The sequence below is a fragment of the Pieris rapae genome, chromosome 2, assembly GCF_905147795.1.
Source record: "Pieris rapae chromosome 2, ilPieRapa1.1, whole genome shotgun sequence".
Lineage (NCBI taxonomy): Eukaryota > Metazoa > Arthropoda > Insecta > Lepidoptera > Pieridae > Pieris > Pieris rapae.
In genome coordinates this window covers 3,635,115-3,655,791 of record NC_059510.1, presented here as the reverse complement: position 1 = coordinate 3,655,791, position 20,677 = coordinate 3,635,115, and the positions used below count along the sequence as shown (strand labels likewise).

The window sequence follows — 20,677 nt, the reverse complement described above, 5'->3', positions numbered from 1 at the left end:
CAATTCATATACTTTTCTCCAACTAATTAGGAATGCCATGTTTTCTATCAGCATAGAGAAAAGGTATTTTTTCACTGTCTGATATTTAAATATAATTACCGGCTCCTACGCGATCTTATTGTTAAACATTAAATAATATTAGCGCACGATATATATTTACGGAAACTATTTTCGTAAATTAATATCGCTCGCTAGAAGCTCTTCACTTATACCAACCGGAGGGATGTTAGGCCGTTTTGCTCCACATACGGTCTACTTACACAGACGACATTGCATAATTTGCACGCATTTTTTCAATGCAATGAAATTATTGTTAAGAAATATCTTTTGTGACTAAAATAATTAGGTTTTTCAATCGAAAATTACGTTGAAAGTCAAGGTTAAATCTTTAAGATTTTTGAACGGCAATTTATAAGAAATGATGCCATTAATCCTAGCGAAACAAGCAATTTTTGAAATGGGTCCAGAGGTTTTAAATTTATTCGATACAAATCTCAATAGTATTAGAACTATTCCAAATTTGATTTTGAATAAAAATATTCTAGACAAAACAACGTAAACAAACAAAGACAAATAAATTTGACAATTGAAGGTTTTTTTACGGTTATTATAGGGCATTCTAAGTATTATAGACTATGCCCTATTTATTATTTCGCAAGTACCACACAAGTGATAAAGACAGAACATTCTAACACTATAAAGATCATAATTTTTCTTTTGTGTTATTTTGGTATATAATACATTCAAATCAAAGTAATTTGTTGAAGGCTATTTAGGTACATGAAATATAAAGCTATTTAATATCAAAGTAAGATTTCGCAATCTTCGTATCCGTTTTCGTATATCTTAAGTTTCAGAATGTTGCTACACGGATGGATATTTGATCTTTAACGAATTTAATAGCCACAACTTTTTTTATATGTAAAATATATAAAAATTATTTCAGTGTTGAGCGAGTTTTACAATGTTGGAGAAGTGGCCATTTAAGTATATTTTTAAGAGATAACTTTCATTTCAAGGAAAAAGAATTATTATTTAAAAAGCAAACGCTCAAAAAAAATAATTTATAGAGCTGATATTTCGTTACAATTAATAGTTTGTGGTCAAAGCTTCTGAAGCGTTTTTATCCACAGATTAAATTAGGAAAATGCCCTTTTGTCAAATAAGAAAGAAAGAAATATGGTTATTGAAAGTAAATAGTAATAAATTTAGTATTACACAACGTTTCTGTGTCATGATAATAACACACCAAGAACATTTAGAGCGTACAGTTTTAATACGAAAACACATTTAATTAAAATCCGGCGATTAATTTTTGTAAAAAAAAACTATGTGCTGTACGGCTGTACGTTTAATATATTAGATAATCTATAAGGGCGTTAGTATAAAAGGGGAATATGACTGAAATTATCAACCAAAGCAGGATTGTGCACAATTCTAGGACAACAGAAACAGATAATTCCCAGGCTTGTGACTCTACTATATGAGTAGAGTCGTGGAGAAAATAAAAGTTGCAGAAAACATACACTTGTTAATCTCTACACTATACGAATCAAAATGTAATTTTAATAAATTTTTCAAGTTTAAAAAAAAATTGCACTTGTGGATACTGATATAATAGTATAATATAAAACAAAGGGCAATAAACAAATACTGGATGTCATACTAAGTATTTAGTCTTTCTAGACAACAGCTATGTTTCACCGGCGTTATCTGCCTCAATAAATAGACTTATCACAATAGTGGATAGTGTTATGATTTTAACCAGATTTGATTAAATTTAATATTTTAATATAAAAAATTGTGCGTTTTTTTGCTGATGAAGCGAAAAAGTATTAAACAATTTGATACAGGTAAACATTCGGAAGTTTATTTAATTTTTATTTATGAACACTTCGTTGCATTACATAAAAGAAAATACAAAATTGAACATAATTTAATGTAAAGCAACTGGCGACCTTATCGCCTTCGATTTCTTCCAGGCAACCACTATAAAGAAGAAGTTATGTATGAAAAGGACATATCGATCACTCTACCGATGAAAATAGAATAAACCTATTAGGTAAGTGGTGGTAGCATGGGTTCGGATTTCAGCTGTGTGCTTTTTTTATTATTAACAATACAATCAGTCTTTGCGACTAATTATAAATAAGTAGATACGTTGAGTGCTTCTTGATGTTGCTGTGTACTAAGGCATTTATGTACGTAAATAATAGATATATTGATATAACGAATTACATTACGGTATTGCATATTTTGACGAAATGTATTAAAAATGAATTGCATAATAAAATCGTGAAATTCGCGAATTAAAATAATTTAACGTTGAAATTAATTCTAACATTCACCAATGGTTTCTAGTTTTACAGAGATAAAGAGGTAGCCGTAAACTTGTAAGCTTAGAATTCTCTGTTTCAATTTAAAAAATAGATTATACATGTAAGCAGCATTATACATGTTGACGAAAGAGATTTTATTATATCAACAAGTAAATAAGATGTCTATAATTAGTTACGATTCGGTCGGAACTTCAGATTTTAAGTATTTATTCGTGGGGTGTAAAAGTACAAACTTGGTACGAATTTTTCCCTTACACACTGGAACACATATTACAATAATACGCTTGTTTACGTAAGAAATTCCTTTTCATTCCTTATAACGTAATACAAACCTGAACACTGCCTAAACGGCTCGTGAAAGTAATAATGTCAAATGCAGTAATGAACCGATATCAAAGAACAAAAGGGACCTTGGAATGTTAGAAACATGACAGTCGGACAAAAATGAACGATTTACGAAATTCTAAGTATAAGGTATAATACTCTGGGGGCTTACAAATTCTCATGAACTCAGATATAATCCATACTGAAATATTTTACAAGCATTTGTGTGTGAAATCAATGAATCTATAAATAAATGAGAATAAGTATTTGTTATGATTGATATATGACGTGCCAATCTCTGTGAAGATTACTTGGTCAGTCTACGGATGCTTTGGCACTAAAGTCCCAAATTAAAGTTTTATTTTTGAAATCTCTCTTTTTATCTAGAATAATATTAAAAAGAAAAGGTATGTTTATTTATAGGAGGTAATGTTTTGAGCCTTCTGTTCCCTCATATGTATATTGTTTATTGATTAACACTTCGTTATATTAAAATATAAAAATGGAACATAGTTAAATGAAAAGACGAGCAACTGGCGGCCTTATCACTTTCGAACGATCTCTTCCAGGCATCCACTATATTGTATATTGTTTTATTATTACTGTAAGGAAGGTAATTAAGACCTATTATTATATTATATATTATTTTATATATTATTATAGTATTATATATGTGTTTTTTAACACCAAGTCAAGTGGATAACAGCAATTATATATATTTTTGGAATAGTAAACCAAAACTACTCACCTAACTATGACAGAGCGAAATTCCTTAAACGCTGTATAATATACACAATTAAATAATTAGTCTATGGCACTATCTATTTCAGTGAAGGGTTTACTTTCAAAAGACACAAATAAACATTTAAGCGACTTAGATTTATCTTCCAATTTTAAATAAATACAATTTAAATTTGTATACGAATGTTTATGGTAAATAGTTATTTAAGTTTAGATTTTTTTATTATGCATTGTTGAAGATCAGAGCAAAACTAATAAAATAATAATTCACTTTTTATTTCTGGATACAGATTTTTTTTATATTCGGTCGAATTATTTCTTATTGAACTAGAATATAAGATTATTATTACTTTCATTAAGTATTTTAGAGCTTTGAGTCTGTGACCGAGGTAGTTTTTTCATTGTTAATAATTATATGGAATAAAAAATATAATAATTAAAATAAAATTAAGCTTATATGTTTAAGTTTAATGGCATTTACATAATATATCATTAGTTCCATTTAGTGCTAAATCAAATCAGAATAAAGTAGATCAATTGCATTTGAATTTGTAATAGTTACAAAAATGTAAGAATTCTTTAATTGTGTATATGATTTTAATAAGAATTAGAATTACTACGCGGTAGTATTTGTGATGGTAATTAATTTAGATCAGAACATATAAATTTATTAAAATGTGACTATAATTTAACCTTGTAATAAGGTATTTTTAATCGGTCATTGTAGTTACAAAATTTATCTATTGGTTATTGATTTCATATCTGATATTACCAAAGCTTCAGGAACTGTCTGCATTATCTCAAACCAGTTCAAACTCAGTAAGTTGAATATAGAGCATTTTGAATCGGCGCCTTGCGATACCCCTCGAAAGCGAAAGTACTGTAGGACTACAGTGCTATGCCTTTTTTTCGCTCCGCCACTCATGCCGCTCATATATATATCAGAGCTGAGATCCAACACGCATCATTCGCATTCAGGACTTCGTTGACTTCAGTGCAACCAACAAACGCAGCATCATGAAGCTCATGGTGTGTGTCTAATTTGAATTGTGCTTGTGCTAGTGTTCTTGTGATCGTCATTTTCTGGATTTTCCATTTTGTTGGTGAAAAAGAAAATGATAATTTACATAAAGCAATTGAACATAAATATCATACAAATATATCCTTCAAAGGCTTTTGTGAATATAAACTGTCATTGAGAGTAAAGAGTACTATGAATATGTTCTAATTTTAAAAATTTGGTTTCAGCTCGTGGCCGCCAGTCTGGTGGCTGTCCTGGCTCTCTCTCACGCCGAAGAAGCCAAGACAGCAGAAAAAGAAGTGGCAGTAACCGACAACAAGGTGGCAGCTGACGACAAAAAACATGAAAAACGTGGTCTCATAGGTCTGGGATACGGGCACGGAGGATTTGACAGTGGCTTCGGAGGAAGCTATGGAGGCGGTTATGACGGTGGTTTTGGCGGTTACGGTGGTTACGGTGGACACGAGGAAGTTCACAAAACCGTTACTGTTGTAAAGAACGTTCCTGTTCCTTACCCAGTTGAAAAGCACATCCCATACCCAGTCGAGAAACACGTTCCAGTACCTGTCAAGGTGCCAGTGCCCCAACCTTACCCCGTAGTTAAGCATGTCCCATACACCGTTAAGGAACTAGTCAAAGTGCCTGTGCACGTTCCTCAGCCTTACCCAGTAGAGAAAAAAGTGCCCTACCCAGTTCATGTCCCTGTTGACAGACCAGTCCCAGTCAAAGTGTACGTTCCTCAACCCTACCCAGTGGAAAAGCAAGTACCGGTCCCAGTAAAGGTTCATGTACCCGCTCCTTACCCAGTTGAAAAGAAGGTCCCCTACCCAGTAAAGGTACCAGTTCATGTACCAGCTCCCTACCCTGTTATCAAGGAGGTCCACGTACCATACAAAGTCCACGTTGACAGGCCTTACCCTGTACACGTCCCCAAACCTGTGCCTTACCCAGTAGAAAAGCCTGTACCCTACCCCGTTGAGAAACCAGTGCCTTACCCCGTCAAGGTCCCAGTCGACCGCCCTGTACCAGTGCATGTTGAAAAACCCGTCCCATACCCCGTGAAAGTGCACGTACCAGCGCCATACCCAGTGGAGAAACACATTCCCGTGCCAGTCGAGAAACACGTCCCAGTGCCCTACAAAGTTTTGGTAGACAGGCCTTACCCAGTACACATTGAGAAACACGTTCCCGTTCATGTTGAGAAGCCAGTGCCCTACCCCGTTAAGGTACCTGTTTTCGTCGGCCACGGTCACGAGTACGGTCATCATGAAAGCTATTAATGGCTGCAGGAAGAGGAGGCTCTATTGTGATATGTAAATGTAAGATTAGCACAAATATTATGGTTAAGCCAGTGAGCTGTCAGAGAGTATGTCTAATCGATCTCTGAACATACTACTCTGAGGCTAGACTGTTTTGCACCGATACGACTTGCTTAATAGTTTTTTTTTGTTATTATATTTTTTGTATGAAACCTGATCGGTTGTTGCGTTGTATAATTTTGAGTTGATGTACCTGTTACTTTATAAACGACAAATTGTTACCATTTATAGAAAAGTTACCTGTATTTTATAAGTAATAAACTTGGCCATGCCAAAAATGAACGATTGCTTTCATTGATTCCTCTGTTATTTTGCATAATTACGTGCAGTATGTTATTATTCGATCCGTAGACCGTAAGTATTTGCGAAATACGACATAATACGGCCTAGATTAGTATCGCATCGCAAGCCACTCGGATCGCCGCTAGTTAAATGGTGTCGAAACATTTGACAATAAACGCATACACTGTTTTGCGTAACTGACATAAGTAAATCTATATAGGTCAAATTTCATAAATCATTTATGACTTACATATATTTCTCAGAATAAAATTAATAACATTTGAAGAACCTTGGTGTTGGTTTTCTAATTGCATACATCTTTGGTTCGCAATTATTATATTTAGCAATTCAAAGTATTAGAAGAATGAAAACAGCGGATGTTTTCATAATTCGCTAATTAAATACATTAAATTATTTCTTAAAATGGTCTTTAATCATTTTCACTTGTTAAAAACAGAAGACAACCTAAATCTGAGCTTTTTGGTTACTTTCTTTATATTTAATAAATTCTGGTACAGAGATAAAAAGCAACTCCTTATTTTGATTCGCGAACATGAAACATAAGGTTGCGATCATCAGATGGTACATGACATTTCGCTTTATCTTTGATCTCCATAATGAAAGTTGTCAGAAAAGCTGGCTAATCGAAACATTACTGATTAGTGTTATGACATTATATGAAAAGGTTAATTGATGAAGCTTTAACATACGGTAACTTATAATTAACGTGTCTCGGTTTATACCACTTCGGGATTTGACTTAAATCGTTAACACACGAACTATGCTAAGATACTTTTTATTGTATTATTGTTATACAATACGATATTTACAAACACTATTAATGTCACAAGGAGGTTTTACTTGCATTAAATTGATTATTATGTAAATTGCGAATCTCATTTTTGTTCGATGTTTAAAGTTATATTGAATTATTGCATTTACACATATGCTTACAGGCTTCGCAACGTAAAAATTTCACTTGATCTTTGTCGGAGATATGGAAATCTAGTTTAACTAAGAACTATATATAATTATAATTTTTGAAAGAAAGTTATTTTTTTTTAAATAAATCAAAAAGAAGAATTTATATAAATAACGTAATTTGTTATACGATTTTTTATATATTCAATTGAGATTATTTTACCACTTCAGACTTCTTCAGTATATGCTTCGTGATCATTTATTTTTTCTGATAGACAAATAGATAGCCTTCTACCTGACAAATTATTTAACAATATCATCAAGCGGATGAAAGTGTTAATAAAAAATGTAACACCTCTTAGCTGCTTACTAATTAAAAACTATTTATATAACATTCCTTAGCACCTTTCATAATTAGTTTCATTAGAATTTTGAAAGTGAGCCTTGAAACTAAAATGTATTTTAATAAGAAAGTCTACATTGTCAGAGCAATTACTTTATCTTATTATAATATAGTTCTTAAAATGTAATAGGTACAAATAGTGTTATGTAACATGTAACAATGTGTTTAGAATCTGGTACAATACATATAACGTGCTCAGTGTAGTTAATTACATTTTATTACTTTACATGTTTAATATACTCTCTCAGTGTTGCAAAACTTTTGGTGAAAATATTTTCACTGTAGGTAATTATAATTTAAATTTAGAATAGAAAAATATTTTTATATGAACGTATTTTTTAAATAACGATTGTTTTGGAATTTACAAACAAATTGACGCGATAACTTTTAATTTCTTTATTTTACAAAATAATATAATATAATCACGATAAGTTACAATAGAAACACGCTGTGGTTTGTTTTAATGTACGAATAGCAGTCTTGTTTAGGAGTGTGACAAATGCATATAAGTTTAATTTTTTTTCATTTAACTATTTAAGCCTTATTAAAGTTTTGAACAAGGACGTTAGAGTTCATATCCCATTGTAGCTATTCTGACTATTAATAACTTTAAGATACTATATACGAGTACAGGTAGTTGGTGTTCAATGTGAGCAGCGATCTCGTAAAATCTGCATTGGTCTCACTCCCAAACCCAATAACCTATCTCCATCAATTTTTGACCATCTTAGATAAATAAAAATCTTAATCCAAACTTTGATCAAGTTGGGCTAATAACCAATCGACGGAATATAATAGCCATCTGTCGATACAAGCTATGCTAGGTCAGATCGGTGTATGTGGGTAGACCTTTGTATTAAAAGACAACTGTGCCAATATCCTATCTTAAGATTTAAACTTAGATCAGTTTTTAAAATAATTAAATACCTATACAATTGATATGTTATAAACATAGACATGTATATTTAAATATTATTTGTGAGGTTTTATTAACTTTATTTGGTTTATATTGATTATGAAATAAGTATAAGTGTAAAGAGCGACGAGATTGCATCATATCTGTCGTATCGTATAGTCTTCGTAGGGTTTGGTTATTGGGATGCAGATAGGAGATCGATCGACTGTCACGGTCTGATCTCAGACTGTTTTCAATCTGAGATTGTGGATTAATTTTAGCCTTCGGGCGTAAGGCGCATCCTTCAAAACCTGTATCAACGTATATGAACTACAATATTGTCGAATCATTTTTAAAATTTTATTGTATGAATAATTTTAAAAAATTAGGATTTAGACACGGAAAAATTTGAATAATAATATAACATATAAATCACGTTTTCTCAGTTTTGCGTTTATAATAAGTATATGGCCGTTGGCTATATTTTAGGTAACAACGTGACTAACTATAAATCAATAAAACGATTATCTCTCTAACTCTGGAATTATCATAAAGTAGAGCTTTCTTATTACAAAACGTCAACTACACTGTGCAACTGTACGGCGGTAATGTTTTACGTAATTTGCGATACTTACCATTTTAAGAATTGCATCACCGTTAATATTGGCTATAAAATATTATATTTTCATTTAATTATGTATATTGTTGAATTAATTACGATTCAGTGAGCTTGACGGTTCTTTAAATGTATAAACGTATATCGGTTAGTCATTTGTTCATTAGGTCAAATGTAATGTACATATGGCTTGAAATATGTTTAAAAATGTTTTGACATGATTATTAAAATTAAACAGATTTACCAAAACATTTAAGATAAAATCTTTTATAATTTATCCTTATCAAGTTGTACCTACTACGTAGATTGTTTATAAATATTTCACTGGAAGTCAATGACCTGCGGGATTGGAATAGTTGAAGGTCACGTTATAGCCATTGTTACAGTCGTACGCACAATATTTCCTAATGTTCCATTTGTATGGGTCTCAATCTTGATTTAATTATGAAGCTTTTAAAGATAATTAGACTGAATATATTATTAGTTTTATTTTCACATATTTTTTTCCGTATAAAAAGGGTCAACTTCAATTTGTGTATGAATTTTAAATAGTTTTTTATATGCGGAAGTTAAGTAGCGTTAATTCTCCACTCTGTATCGTAACGCCAGACTTGTTTCTGAATACAAAAACTCATAAATAGTTCAAAGGTAATATAATATAATATCGCGCAATACTTGTTTATTTATTTTGAAAAAATCAATAATACAAAAAAATATTAACACATTTAACTAAGTTACAATAATTCAGCTGTGTTATGTGTGATGGTGTGAAAGACATATACGTGAGGGTGCGTTTACTCTTACGATAACCATATAATACTGATATAGTCTTACAAAGTGTTATATTAGCACATAGATAGATGTATGTAACGTGTCATTGTTACGAGAAAAGCTTCTAACTTTTTGCTAAGTAAATGTGGCATAATTGCATCAGTTCCTTGTTACCGCGGGAAATTACTTATAATCTGTACCTATGTAATTAAGATATTCTTTGTGATCGGATAAATTTTACGATTGAATAAACTCAATATTTACTGTACACTAGAGAATCAACCCATTTATATCTACAGCGAAATGCAAATGCAAATAATGCTGAATGGAAATAAAAAAATGAAATATAACTTTATATGATACGTCCTTTATATGAAATCTTTAATATATTAGATATAAAGAAACTAATGAACTGAAAACTGATATGTTTTTTTAAATCTTTCACTTGAATGCAAAACCATTGTCCTAGTGCTTACAATTGCAAACATTACAGCGTTTTATTCGCTAAAATTTATCTTATACTCGCTTTGTCAAATTAGCTACCGTTTGTAAAGTACTTAAAAGTAACGATCAAGTCTCTTCGACTAATCTTAGACTAGTATATGATAATATGTAATATCTTCCAAAGCTGACAATATATTAAAACGTGTTAATTTTTTTCATATACACATTTTCTAGCACTTTTATTATTGTTATTTTAAATACGCATGCTTATTTAGGACAAGTTGCACAATGTAATTCTACCGAGTTTGTCAATTGGTAAAGACATCAATACCCTGGGTGATTTAAAACTAATCATGTTAGGCAATAATTACTGTGGTCACCGTCTGTGGTGGATTTAATAAGTGGAAGGCCCGTTTAGGATCAAGGGCCCTAACTGTGAGGGCTAAGATATATGCAGAGAGTACCATCCAAAGGTACCTAGAAATGGCAGTCAAATTTTTATTATTATATTGATAGAATTTTTACAATTCGCTTTTTAATTTAGGCTTAATTGTGTTATACGTGTTTCAAGTAAACTAGGGGTTGTGACCTGTAAAAACTGTAAATACATTCCGAGTAATTTTGCCAAAATAACACATCAATTTTTTTTAAATATCCGTCAGTCACGGATACCCTGAAGACGGTAAGTAATGTAAAAGAAAGATTTTAACCAGTCTAGCTGTTCATCAAAACATATAATTGTTTTATGAATCAAATTTTGGCGATATTAAATATTGGTCTTCTGGAAAGTGTTCAGATTTTAGCCATTGTAGTAGAATTTTTAGGGCCCTACAAAACGTGTCTTGTCTTTAAGATTTTAGGCTAGTCCGTTACTGGTAAGCCAGGATATTCGATACATCAATATTAAGTTTTAATTAACCATTTCGAAATATATCCTTAGTCGTAAAAATCTTTCAGACTCCGGATAACAATGGTTCCGGTTCAAATTTGCACTCATATATTTCACAATATCCGCAGATAATTTCCTGTCTCACCATTTTTGAGAGTATCCTTGACTGACTCTCGTATTAAACCTTTTAATGCACACATAAATATTTTATAAGAAGACGAGTAAATTGTTTTTGATATAACGGATTTTGCATAGAACAGGGGCAAACGGGTAGGAGGCTCGCAAAGAATTGATACCGCTGCCCATGGACATTCTCAATGCCGAGGGATCGCAAGTGCCGACCTTTCACGAAATTGTATGAGGACCAGAAATGGACCATGGTTTTCTCAATAATTTCAACATTCATAATAATAAATAGCATCAATATTGTTTCAACTATAATAACACCAACAAACTGCTCCACTAGTTATTTATAAGAGATTTCACAAAAAAAATTAAATTAAATTGAATGAAAAGTCAAATTAAAAGGAAATTTTATAGTATAATGAGTTATCAGAATTGGTCTTGTTCAGACTACATCGAAGCACATAAACCTTTCATTTTATTGAATTAATGCCATCTAGTGGTTTGACTTGGAATTGTAGGTTTGTTTCACGTATGATATTAAGCGAAAGGCTCATATGTGCAATGTGAAGTATACATACATTACCGTAGTTACCAAAGAATCCGCTTAGAGAATGGCAGCACTGTGGCATTCGCACACACGTACACACTAACACGCAATAACCGGATTTAATGGTTGATTTAGAGCTATATAGACAACTTACCAAGTGTTAATCAAGAACTTACCTGAAAAATTGAAATTACAACAATTAATATGCGTTTTATATACACACAATACATACCATAGTTAGAAAATTTTAAAATCAGAATAGTTGTAATGTTTCTTGGTATTGAGCATTTTTTTCAGACAATCTGAAACATATAAGACAAAAGGCAGAGAAAACGATAGCCTGTATATTGTAGGTTATAAAACAGGTAATAAAACATACTTTGTTGTATTTTGATTTAGGATTTTGTTAATTATTTTGTTTTAGTAAAATAGTTTTATTGTAAAAGAACTAAGTTCAATATAAAAAAACATTTCTTTATTTTATTTATTTTATTTTTATTTATTTGGTGCACAAAACACATTATAATCTTTACAAAAATAAACTTAAAACTAATAGTTATGAACAGGATTCTAATGTAAAACCATGTGCACACTGCAAAATTAATGTTACATCAATAAAAGGCTCATAACTAACAAAGGTAACATAGTAAAAAAAAAACAATAATAATAATAATAATAAGTTCCTCGACACCAATTTAACGTAACGTTAACCAGGACCACAAGGGTCAGCACTTAACCTACGATGGAGGATGTCTTTAACGACACTAATGAATTTATTGATGTTGCGACAGAATATGTCCACAAGTAAGTGGTTGCTCTTTGCCATCTCGTTATATTGACGAGCCATCCTGGTCAAAGGGTTGTAAAAAGAGATGTTATTCTTATAAGTTTGAAGGGAAAATAAATTGACTTCGTTAGCTCTACGGGCACTAAATCTAATGTTAAGGCTAATGTGAGCTAGTAGTTCGGGAGAGTCTATAATGGAGTGGGTGATTTTGTAAAGGTAAACTAAGTCGAAGACTATGCGTCTGGATTCTAATGGTTGAACTTTAAATTTCAGGAGTCTATCGCAATAATTTAAGTTAGACCGGCCAGGTTTTATACGATAACATAAAATTCTGAGAAATTTCCTCTGAATTCGTTCAATATCGTCAATGTGCACCTTATAATTCGGCGACCATATTGGACTACCGTATTCTAATATACTTCTTACGAGGCTGAAGTATAAGTACAAGGTGCTACGAGGATTTTTAAAACCTTTTGTGGATCTAAGAATAAAACCCAGTAGATGGTTTGCTTTAGACGTGATGTGACTATAGTGGGCACGGAATGAAAGCTTGTCATCGAACAGGATACCTAGGTCTTTTGCAACATCTGATCTGTTAACTAATTGACCATCTATGACGTAGTTCCATACGATTTTGTTTCGTTTATTAGTAAACGATATGACAAAACACTTGTCTATATTTAAATACATGTAGTTCGTCTTGCACCATAGTGATACGGTATTGATATCACGCTGTAATGTTAAGCAGTCATCTAAATTAGTAATAGAAGTAAATATTTTTAAGTCATCTGCATATAAGAGACAATTGCAGGACAGTTGTTGAATAAGGTCATTAATAAAAACTACGAAGAATAATGGCCCTAAGTGGGAACCCTGAGGTACTCCCGATGTAACTGCGATAGGTGCAGAGATGAAGCCCTTTAACGCAACCAACTGAGTTCTAGAGTCTAGGTATGAGCAGATCCATCTATATAAACTGCCGTGGATACCATGTGACGCTAACTTATGACAGAGCAGATGGTGATTTACTTTGTCAAAAGCCTTAGAGAAGTCAGTGTAAACAGAGTCAACTTGGCCACCTGTGGCAAACACTTGACAGAGATAGTTTTTGTATTCCAGAAGGTTAGTGACCGTAGACCTGTTTCTAACAAAACCATGTTGCTTGTCTGAAAGAACAGGCTTAAAATGACTGAACAGATGAGTATACATCACTGACTCAAATAATTTAGCAGCGCAAGATAAAATACTTATCGGTCTATAGTTTTTACAATTGGACTTATCACCACTTTTATAAATAGGTATTATGTGGGCAGTTTTCCAGCGCTTAGGAAACACACCACTAGTTAACGATTTATTAAAGAGAACACATAATGGAATGGACAACTCCTTTCCGCAACTTTTTATGAAAATAGGAGGCAGAAGGTCAGGACCCGCCCCTTTGTTAATATCCAAACTATCTATTTTACGTTTGATATCTGTTACCGTAATAGAAAAGCCAGATAATATATTAAAATACGTGTTATTTACAGCACCAGATTGGTCAGTGTATATAGTTTTATTAGTTTTATCGTCAAAAACTGAACCAAAGTATCGCGAAAAAAGGTCACATATCCCCTGACCGTCTGTCTCAGAAGTATTTTCAAGTGTCATGGTGTGAGGCACTGAAATATGGCCTTTACGATTATTCACAAATCTCCAAAATGATTTTATGTCCTTGGCCAACGAGTCCTCGATGGATGCGATATACTTGTCGTAACAAATCTTGGTAAGAAATTTGCATCTCTCCCTCAGCAAAGAGAAAACGTCGTAATCGCGGGGATTCCCAAACCTCTTAAACCGTTTATGATATAAGTTTTTTTCTTTATTACATTTAATTAAGGATTTGCTGTACCAGACTGGATAAGATGAGAATTTGCTACAACAACTTGGTGTATTTCTTGATATTATTTCAAATAAAAGCTCATAAAAAGCTTCGGTGCACTCATCAATACAAGGGGACGATAAGATTTCGGACCAGTTCACAGACTGGAGTTCAGATTTAATGTTTTCAAAATTACATTTAGCAAAATTAAGCCGTTTAATGTTAGCGCGTTGAAGCCCTTTAGAAATCTGAATCGGAGAAAGAGTAATCAAAATTGCGGGATGATTTTTATCTAACAAACTTAATGCAAGTGTTTCATTGACACTTATACAATCTATATTAGAAAGCACCAAATCCAACAAGCGAGCGTTTGCATTTGTGATAAAGTTATGCTGTTTTAGATTACACAGTGACATTAATTCATTTAGTAGAAGGAGCTTCTTACTCGGGTTAGGGGAAATTGACAGAGAGGGATTAATCGAATCAGAGTAATCAGGTGTGTTAAAATCACCAATTAATAAGAAATTATCCAAAGGGAAACGATTAAGAAGTAAATTTTGGCAATGGCTATAAAAGAGTTCAAGCTTGTTAATTCTAATATCAGGAGGCAAGTAGCAAACACATAAATTTATGCGAGAAGTGTCACGTGCTTCAGGAATAAGAGTAACCCAGACATCCTCCATATCACTATCCCACGATGCTTGACGGATGACCTGGTATTTTTTATGGACGGCGAGTAAAACTCCACCTCCCTCGGTTTTAGCACAGGAGGAATCCGCACGATCTCGTCTGAAGAGATTGTAACGGGCGTCAACAACTTCGCCATCGAAAACACTCATATTTAAGTTCGTTTCCGTCAAGCATATAATATCGAAGTTAGAATTTAACAGATTTAAAGAAAATTGAGTTAACTTGCTACGAATTCTGTTTACATTTTGATAAAATATATTAATCATTGTGGAAATAACGTGTGATTCAGTATATAAAAACAAAAATTGATCAAGTAACTTACTAAGCAATGATAAACAAACAAATTAGTAGTAGTAATAACAATTAAGACAATTTAGTGAAGGAATCATGACTTTTAATTAGAATGGCCGGGCTTGATTCATCCTTACGAACATAAATTTGGCCATATCGCACCCAAACAAACCTGTAGTTCTTGTCAGTAGAAAATTTACGTGCCGCACGGTGTAACTCTTTAGCTTCAGGAGACAAATGTTCAGACAAGTATATCCTGCTCGACGACGTGCCGCCAATACCAATATCGGTAGTAGATAGTTTGGTGTCAGGGTGGGACTTATTGAAGCGAGTCAACGCAGACAAGAGTGTATCACGCTGACGCTGCGTTGAGAGGGTAACTAGTATGTTTCGCGGCCTTTTGGAGTTTGAGTCCATCTTAGCTACACGACGACATGCTTTAACATCACTCTCAGATACCACAACATTTAAACACTCACAGAGTTTTTTGAATAACTCCATCAGATTCTCAGTCTTGCTTTCGGGTACCTCGTGAATCTCGAGGTTTAAGTCACGTGAAATCTTTTCAACTGTAAATAAACGACTCTGGAGTTTTGATAACGTGTTTTGAGATTTCGCAAGTTCAGTCTCGAGTACCCTGATTCGATTGTCTTTGTCTGCAATATTTGACTTCAAATCATTTTGTTCTAAGATGATAAAATCCGTTGTCGTCGTGAAGTCAGCCTTTACCAACTCAACAGCTCGGCTAACCTCGTCGGTCACCATGTCCTTCAAGTCCTTTCTAAGCGCGGACCGTAGATTTAGCATAAACGATGAGTCAGGGGACAGTTTCAAGTCTATAAGTTTGCTAATACTGTCCAACGTAACCGGCTGCTTAGAAAAGTCAGCGCCTGCAGAAGTTTTCGTAGCAAAATCACACTCCGGCTCTTTACACGTCGTTATATATGAGGAGGCGCTTGGTGATTGGTTATTGCGACCCCGCCGGACAGGAGTATTATCGTCATTGTTTTTACGCCGAGTTACATTCTGACACAGAGGACAATTAAGTGATGCCAATTGCTCAGCACTGAGCTGCTTAGTCGACCCGGCAGCAACATCAAGGCATTCATAACAAAACTTGCGTTTGCAATTATTACACTTTAAAAAATGATCGACATTTAATACGTTATTACAGCCATGGCACTTCATAGCTTGATTAGATTCACTATTATTCACTTCACTGATTTTACGTATTCTGTATTACTTCAAATTTGACTTATAAAAGCTAACACTATTGTTAAAAATTGAATAATAACACTTATAACACGGCTAATAATACTTTTAACACGGCTATGGACTACCTTCCACCACGGTTGAAAATTGAAATTTCTTTATTCATATAGTAGTCAAAAGATCATTCACGCCCAAAAATTATTCTAATGCACTTAAACTACGTGCATTTTTTGCTTTCTGGATAACCAGAATTTAGATAAATTTTAATAGCATTAGAGCCTGGCACTCCACGCTTAACTATTAGAAATGAGTTCGAAACCTGGCTATACCGCAGTTTTCTATGTATGTATTTATTATATGTATTTCTTTTGATATACATAATAATGTATGGCGAAAGAAGAACGTCAAAGACGCAACAATCGAATACGTTTGCTCTGGTTTTCCCACTTTAGGTGCTCGCCGCAAACTTAAAAATTTTCTAGTGAGACGCATGTATAGAATATATTATTAGGTGGCAATGTAATGTCTTTTTTTCATTATTCACACAATACCTTTAATATGAAGTGATACAAGTCCAAGCCAAGAGTTCCAGCTTAATTTTAAATTATCCCTTATTATTTATTACGTTTTATGAATATCGTAATATTTATGCCTAGGATTAATGTATTATTATACAAGTATGCATTAATTAAATTGTGTATGCATAATCCTTTCATGTTCGATTTAATTGTTCAATTTGTTACTAATAGGATGGTTTTTTGTTGTCTGATTTACATTAAATAACTTGGTTATGAATTTGATTGATGATATATTTTGTAACGATTTTGAAGTAATGCCAGATTTTTTCTTGTGCATCAGTATTTTTTGTATAGGTAAAGATTCTTACAAGAGCCTCGAATATAAACAGTATTTGTACCGATATAAAATATTTTATTTAATTTACATGTAAAAGGGTAATAGGTTTCATACCACTGTGTAAAAATATTTCCAACGTAATCCTTAAAAATCATATACATACTTTCAAGTGAGAATTGGCGCAATCTATTTTTAAGCTCTAGGCTGAAAAAATGATTTCATACACAATCAAAACCTCAAAATGTTACTGCCAGTTCAATATTTGCATAAAAAGTTTTAGCGACAATGCATAAATTACTGTTGCATACCAGAATTTGAAAGTCTTGGTTATTTTACCAATATCTGCTATATCTTTTCAAAGCTTTTTTGAACTCGTTATAAGATAATTCTTATATTGTCGTGAGTTCTACATTTTACTAAGGCTACATTAAAAATCACAAAAAGTCACGTACCTGTGACTATGATACTAAAAAATTAAACGCGTTTTATTTATGTTTAAATGTCTCTTATTTGATATAAACCATTCAAGCATTAAAGTAAAATTCATTATGAATGGAGCGCGTTATCTTATAGTATACAAAGATGAAATACTAATATTTTATTTCCAGGTAAGCTAGGTAGGTACGATTCTTTAGCAAAAAGTTTTTAACAAGTCAATAATTTATCTGATAGTGTAACATAAAACTTGTAAGTTAGACGGTAGTGAGACGCGGTTTCCGGGATTACGCGAGCGTAGATAAATCAGACTAGTGTTAAAAGGATATTTGGTAACCATCAAATATGTAATTTGAATAAAGTATTTGATAACTTCCATGGAGAAACTGTATCTTTAATTTGAATCAAAATGTTTGATTAACTCAATTAATTAACTGAGTAAAAACGTAAAAGATAAGTAGGTATGGTTAATAGTGTATATAGTGTCATCTCAGAAATAATTATAAGTTACAATAATATATATCAATCATACATTACAAATATACATTTCAATCCGTTATAAAAGTGTTTTTCTTTAAATGTGTAAAAGTTATGTTAATAAAAGACAACACTAATAGACAATACCATCTCAGAAACCTTAAAAGCGCCTGCGCATTTGTACATAATACAGCTCCGGAGTTTGACCCGAAATAGATTTTGAAATTTTATTTTATAGATATATTATTTGAAAAAAAAAACATTTATTTTAATCGTTAATAACGGATAATTATAATTTCGGATATAATGCCATTTTTATTTCATTTGTAATATTTCATATTTGCTATTCATATGAGGTAACTTTAATTAAAATAGATGTAATGAATTTATAAATACCTGAGGTTAAATAGGTTTTAACACACGGAAGTTAAATTTGGGGCTAAGTCTTGATTCTGAATCTAATACTTAGATAAGACAATATTGTAAACACGACAATTGTTTATACGAGAATCGAACTATAGACATTACAAAATGTATTACCTAATACGGATATACTGTTAATATAATAATAAACATCCATCAAAAGTCATTTTAATATAGATAATTGTATCATTGATTCGATTAATTACATGCATGATCACGGGTGACTGGCCATGTTAATTGTCAAACTGATGACATAATTTTATATAGTTCCGTAATTGGATAATCATTATAAGCACGAATTAATAATATATTAAAGTTTGACACGAAAATTGATATTTGTGATCGTAAGATAAGTTTTTTATGTAAACATAAATATTTGACCGTGTCAAGTGAAGAAATATTGCTAGGTATTTCATATTTTCTATTGTTTTTTGGTTTATAGGGTCACCTATAGGTGCCACAGACTGATAGATCTATTACGTCATAATGTAATGATATAGTATGATCTTATCTGAAGCTGCTTTAACAAAGAGATACGCGGCAGAAAGTGCCTTAAGAAGTCGCATTTTGTTTCGATATCTGATATTGAATTAATTTCACTCAATAAATAATACTTATAGCACTCTTCATGATTTATGATTTGCTCATAGGCTCATAGTCTAGCTTCATATGGACCATATGGACTCTCTACTGCTTTAAATTATATATATTTTTTAATAAAGTAAATACAAAGTAACAAAAGAGTCTGAGAGAATTTCTATATAAATGATTTAAAATATATTCATATATAATTTACGCGTTTAATGTTATGTTAGAATTAAAGGCTTGCAACATTGTCAATTGTGTGGGCAACTCAAATTGAAACTATCTCGATAAGACTGCCCGTAATCTATAGAATGAGTCAGATTTAGTAGATATTAAGTTTATCTAAAAGCTCATAGAAAGGTTTGTTGACGTTAATAACTTATATAGTATAGTAAATAATATTGTAGCCGATGATTTCTGTATCTGTTTAGAGATTATTTTTTTCTTAATAGCTAAGTAGCCTTCTGTGTCCAACGCCGATTGTTGGGTTATTTTGGTTTCTCAAGAATGTTTGCCTTTACGAGCTAGTATTTGTTGCTTAGAATTAAAATTCTGTGTGCAAACCCGTAATTTAAACCATGAACTCGGGGTCGAAGACGCACGCCACTACACTATTACTGTTCCAAGTACAATAATATAACGGTTCTTAAATTTAACAAAATGTTATAATGCCATTTACCTATTAAAAGTGAAAAATATTTCTTTTAGAAATGTTAACTTTATAATTAATCTTTCACGAAGTAAAAAATGTCATACGTCACCAGTATTATTAGTTAAAAATAAAAATGAATAAAACGCACCTTATTCTGTGAAAAATATATTGATGCAAGGCGGGAAACGTTGGGACATTTTAAAGTTTTTATTATAAAATAACCTAAGTAAGAATTTTCTTTTACAATATTTTTATCAGAATCAAGGTTAAGGAAAGCGTGAACAAGGTTAAATATTTCAAATTAAGCAATACACTAATTGTTTTATTAATGTCTAGTAGAAACGCATAGGAACTATTGATTCACGTTAGACCATAAACAAGAATATAGAGCCTTTATTAGGAAATTCTACAATCGTGATGTAATCGTTAATGTCTGGGAAATTAAGCTTTAATACAATCGAAGCTTTGCCGAGTCGTAATCTTATTTAAATCGATTATTTCAGTCTCTCTACTACTTCCCACTAAGGTTTACAAATAATGTACCAGTGATAGCAATTTGTGGGTGTTGAATGTAAATTATTCTTAACATACTGTTGCAATTAACGCTTTTCTTACAGAAAAATCTTTGTTTTAATTGAAATATATGAGCAACTCCTATGATTTTTCCAGTTTGATTGAGAACCGAACAACATCTCTGGTTTAATCACAGAAATCCGACAAGATCGGACTTTCCGCACCAATCCCAAATGCGCAAATTTTTTATCCGCAATC

General features: G+C 32.2%; 2 protein-coding genes across 2 annotated transcripts in view; one reads left to right on the top strand and one right to left on the bottom strand.

Annotated features, from left to right (window-relative positions):
• LOC110996458 (angiotensin-converting enzyme) overlaps nt 1–20,677 on the bottom strand; it is an 82,689-nt gene that overhangs the window by 37,160 nt on the left and 24,852 nt on the right. The window lies entirely within an intron of this gene.
• LOC110996463 (skin secretory protein xP2-like) lies at nt 4,309–6,026 on the top strand. The gene is made up of 2 exons (XM_022264132.2): nt 4,309–4,433; nt 4,653–6,026. The coding sequence occupies exons 1-2, from the start codon at nt 4,422–4,424 to the stop codon at nt 5,703–5,705; spliced, it is 1,065 nt and encodes a 354-aa protein (XP_022119824.1). The 5' UTR covers nt 4,309–4,421; the 3' UTR covers nt 5,706–6,026.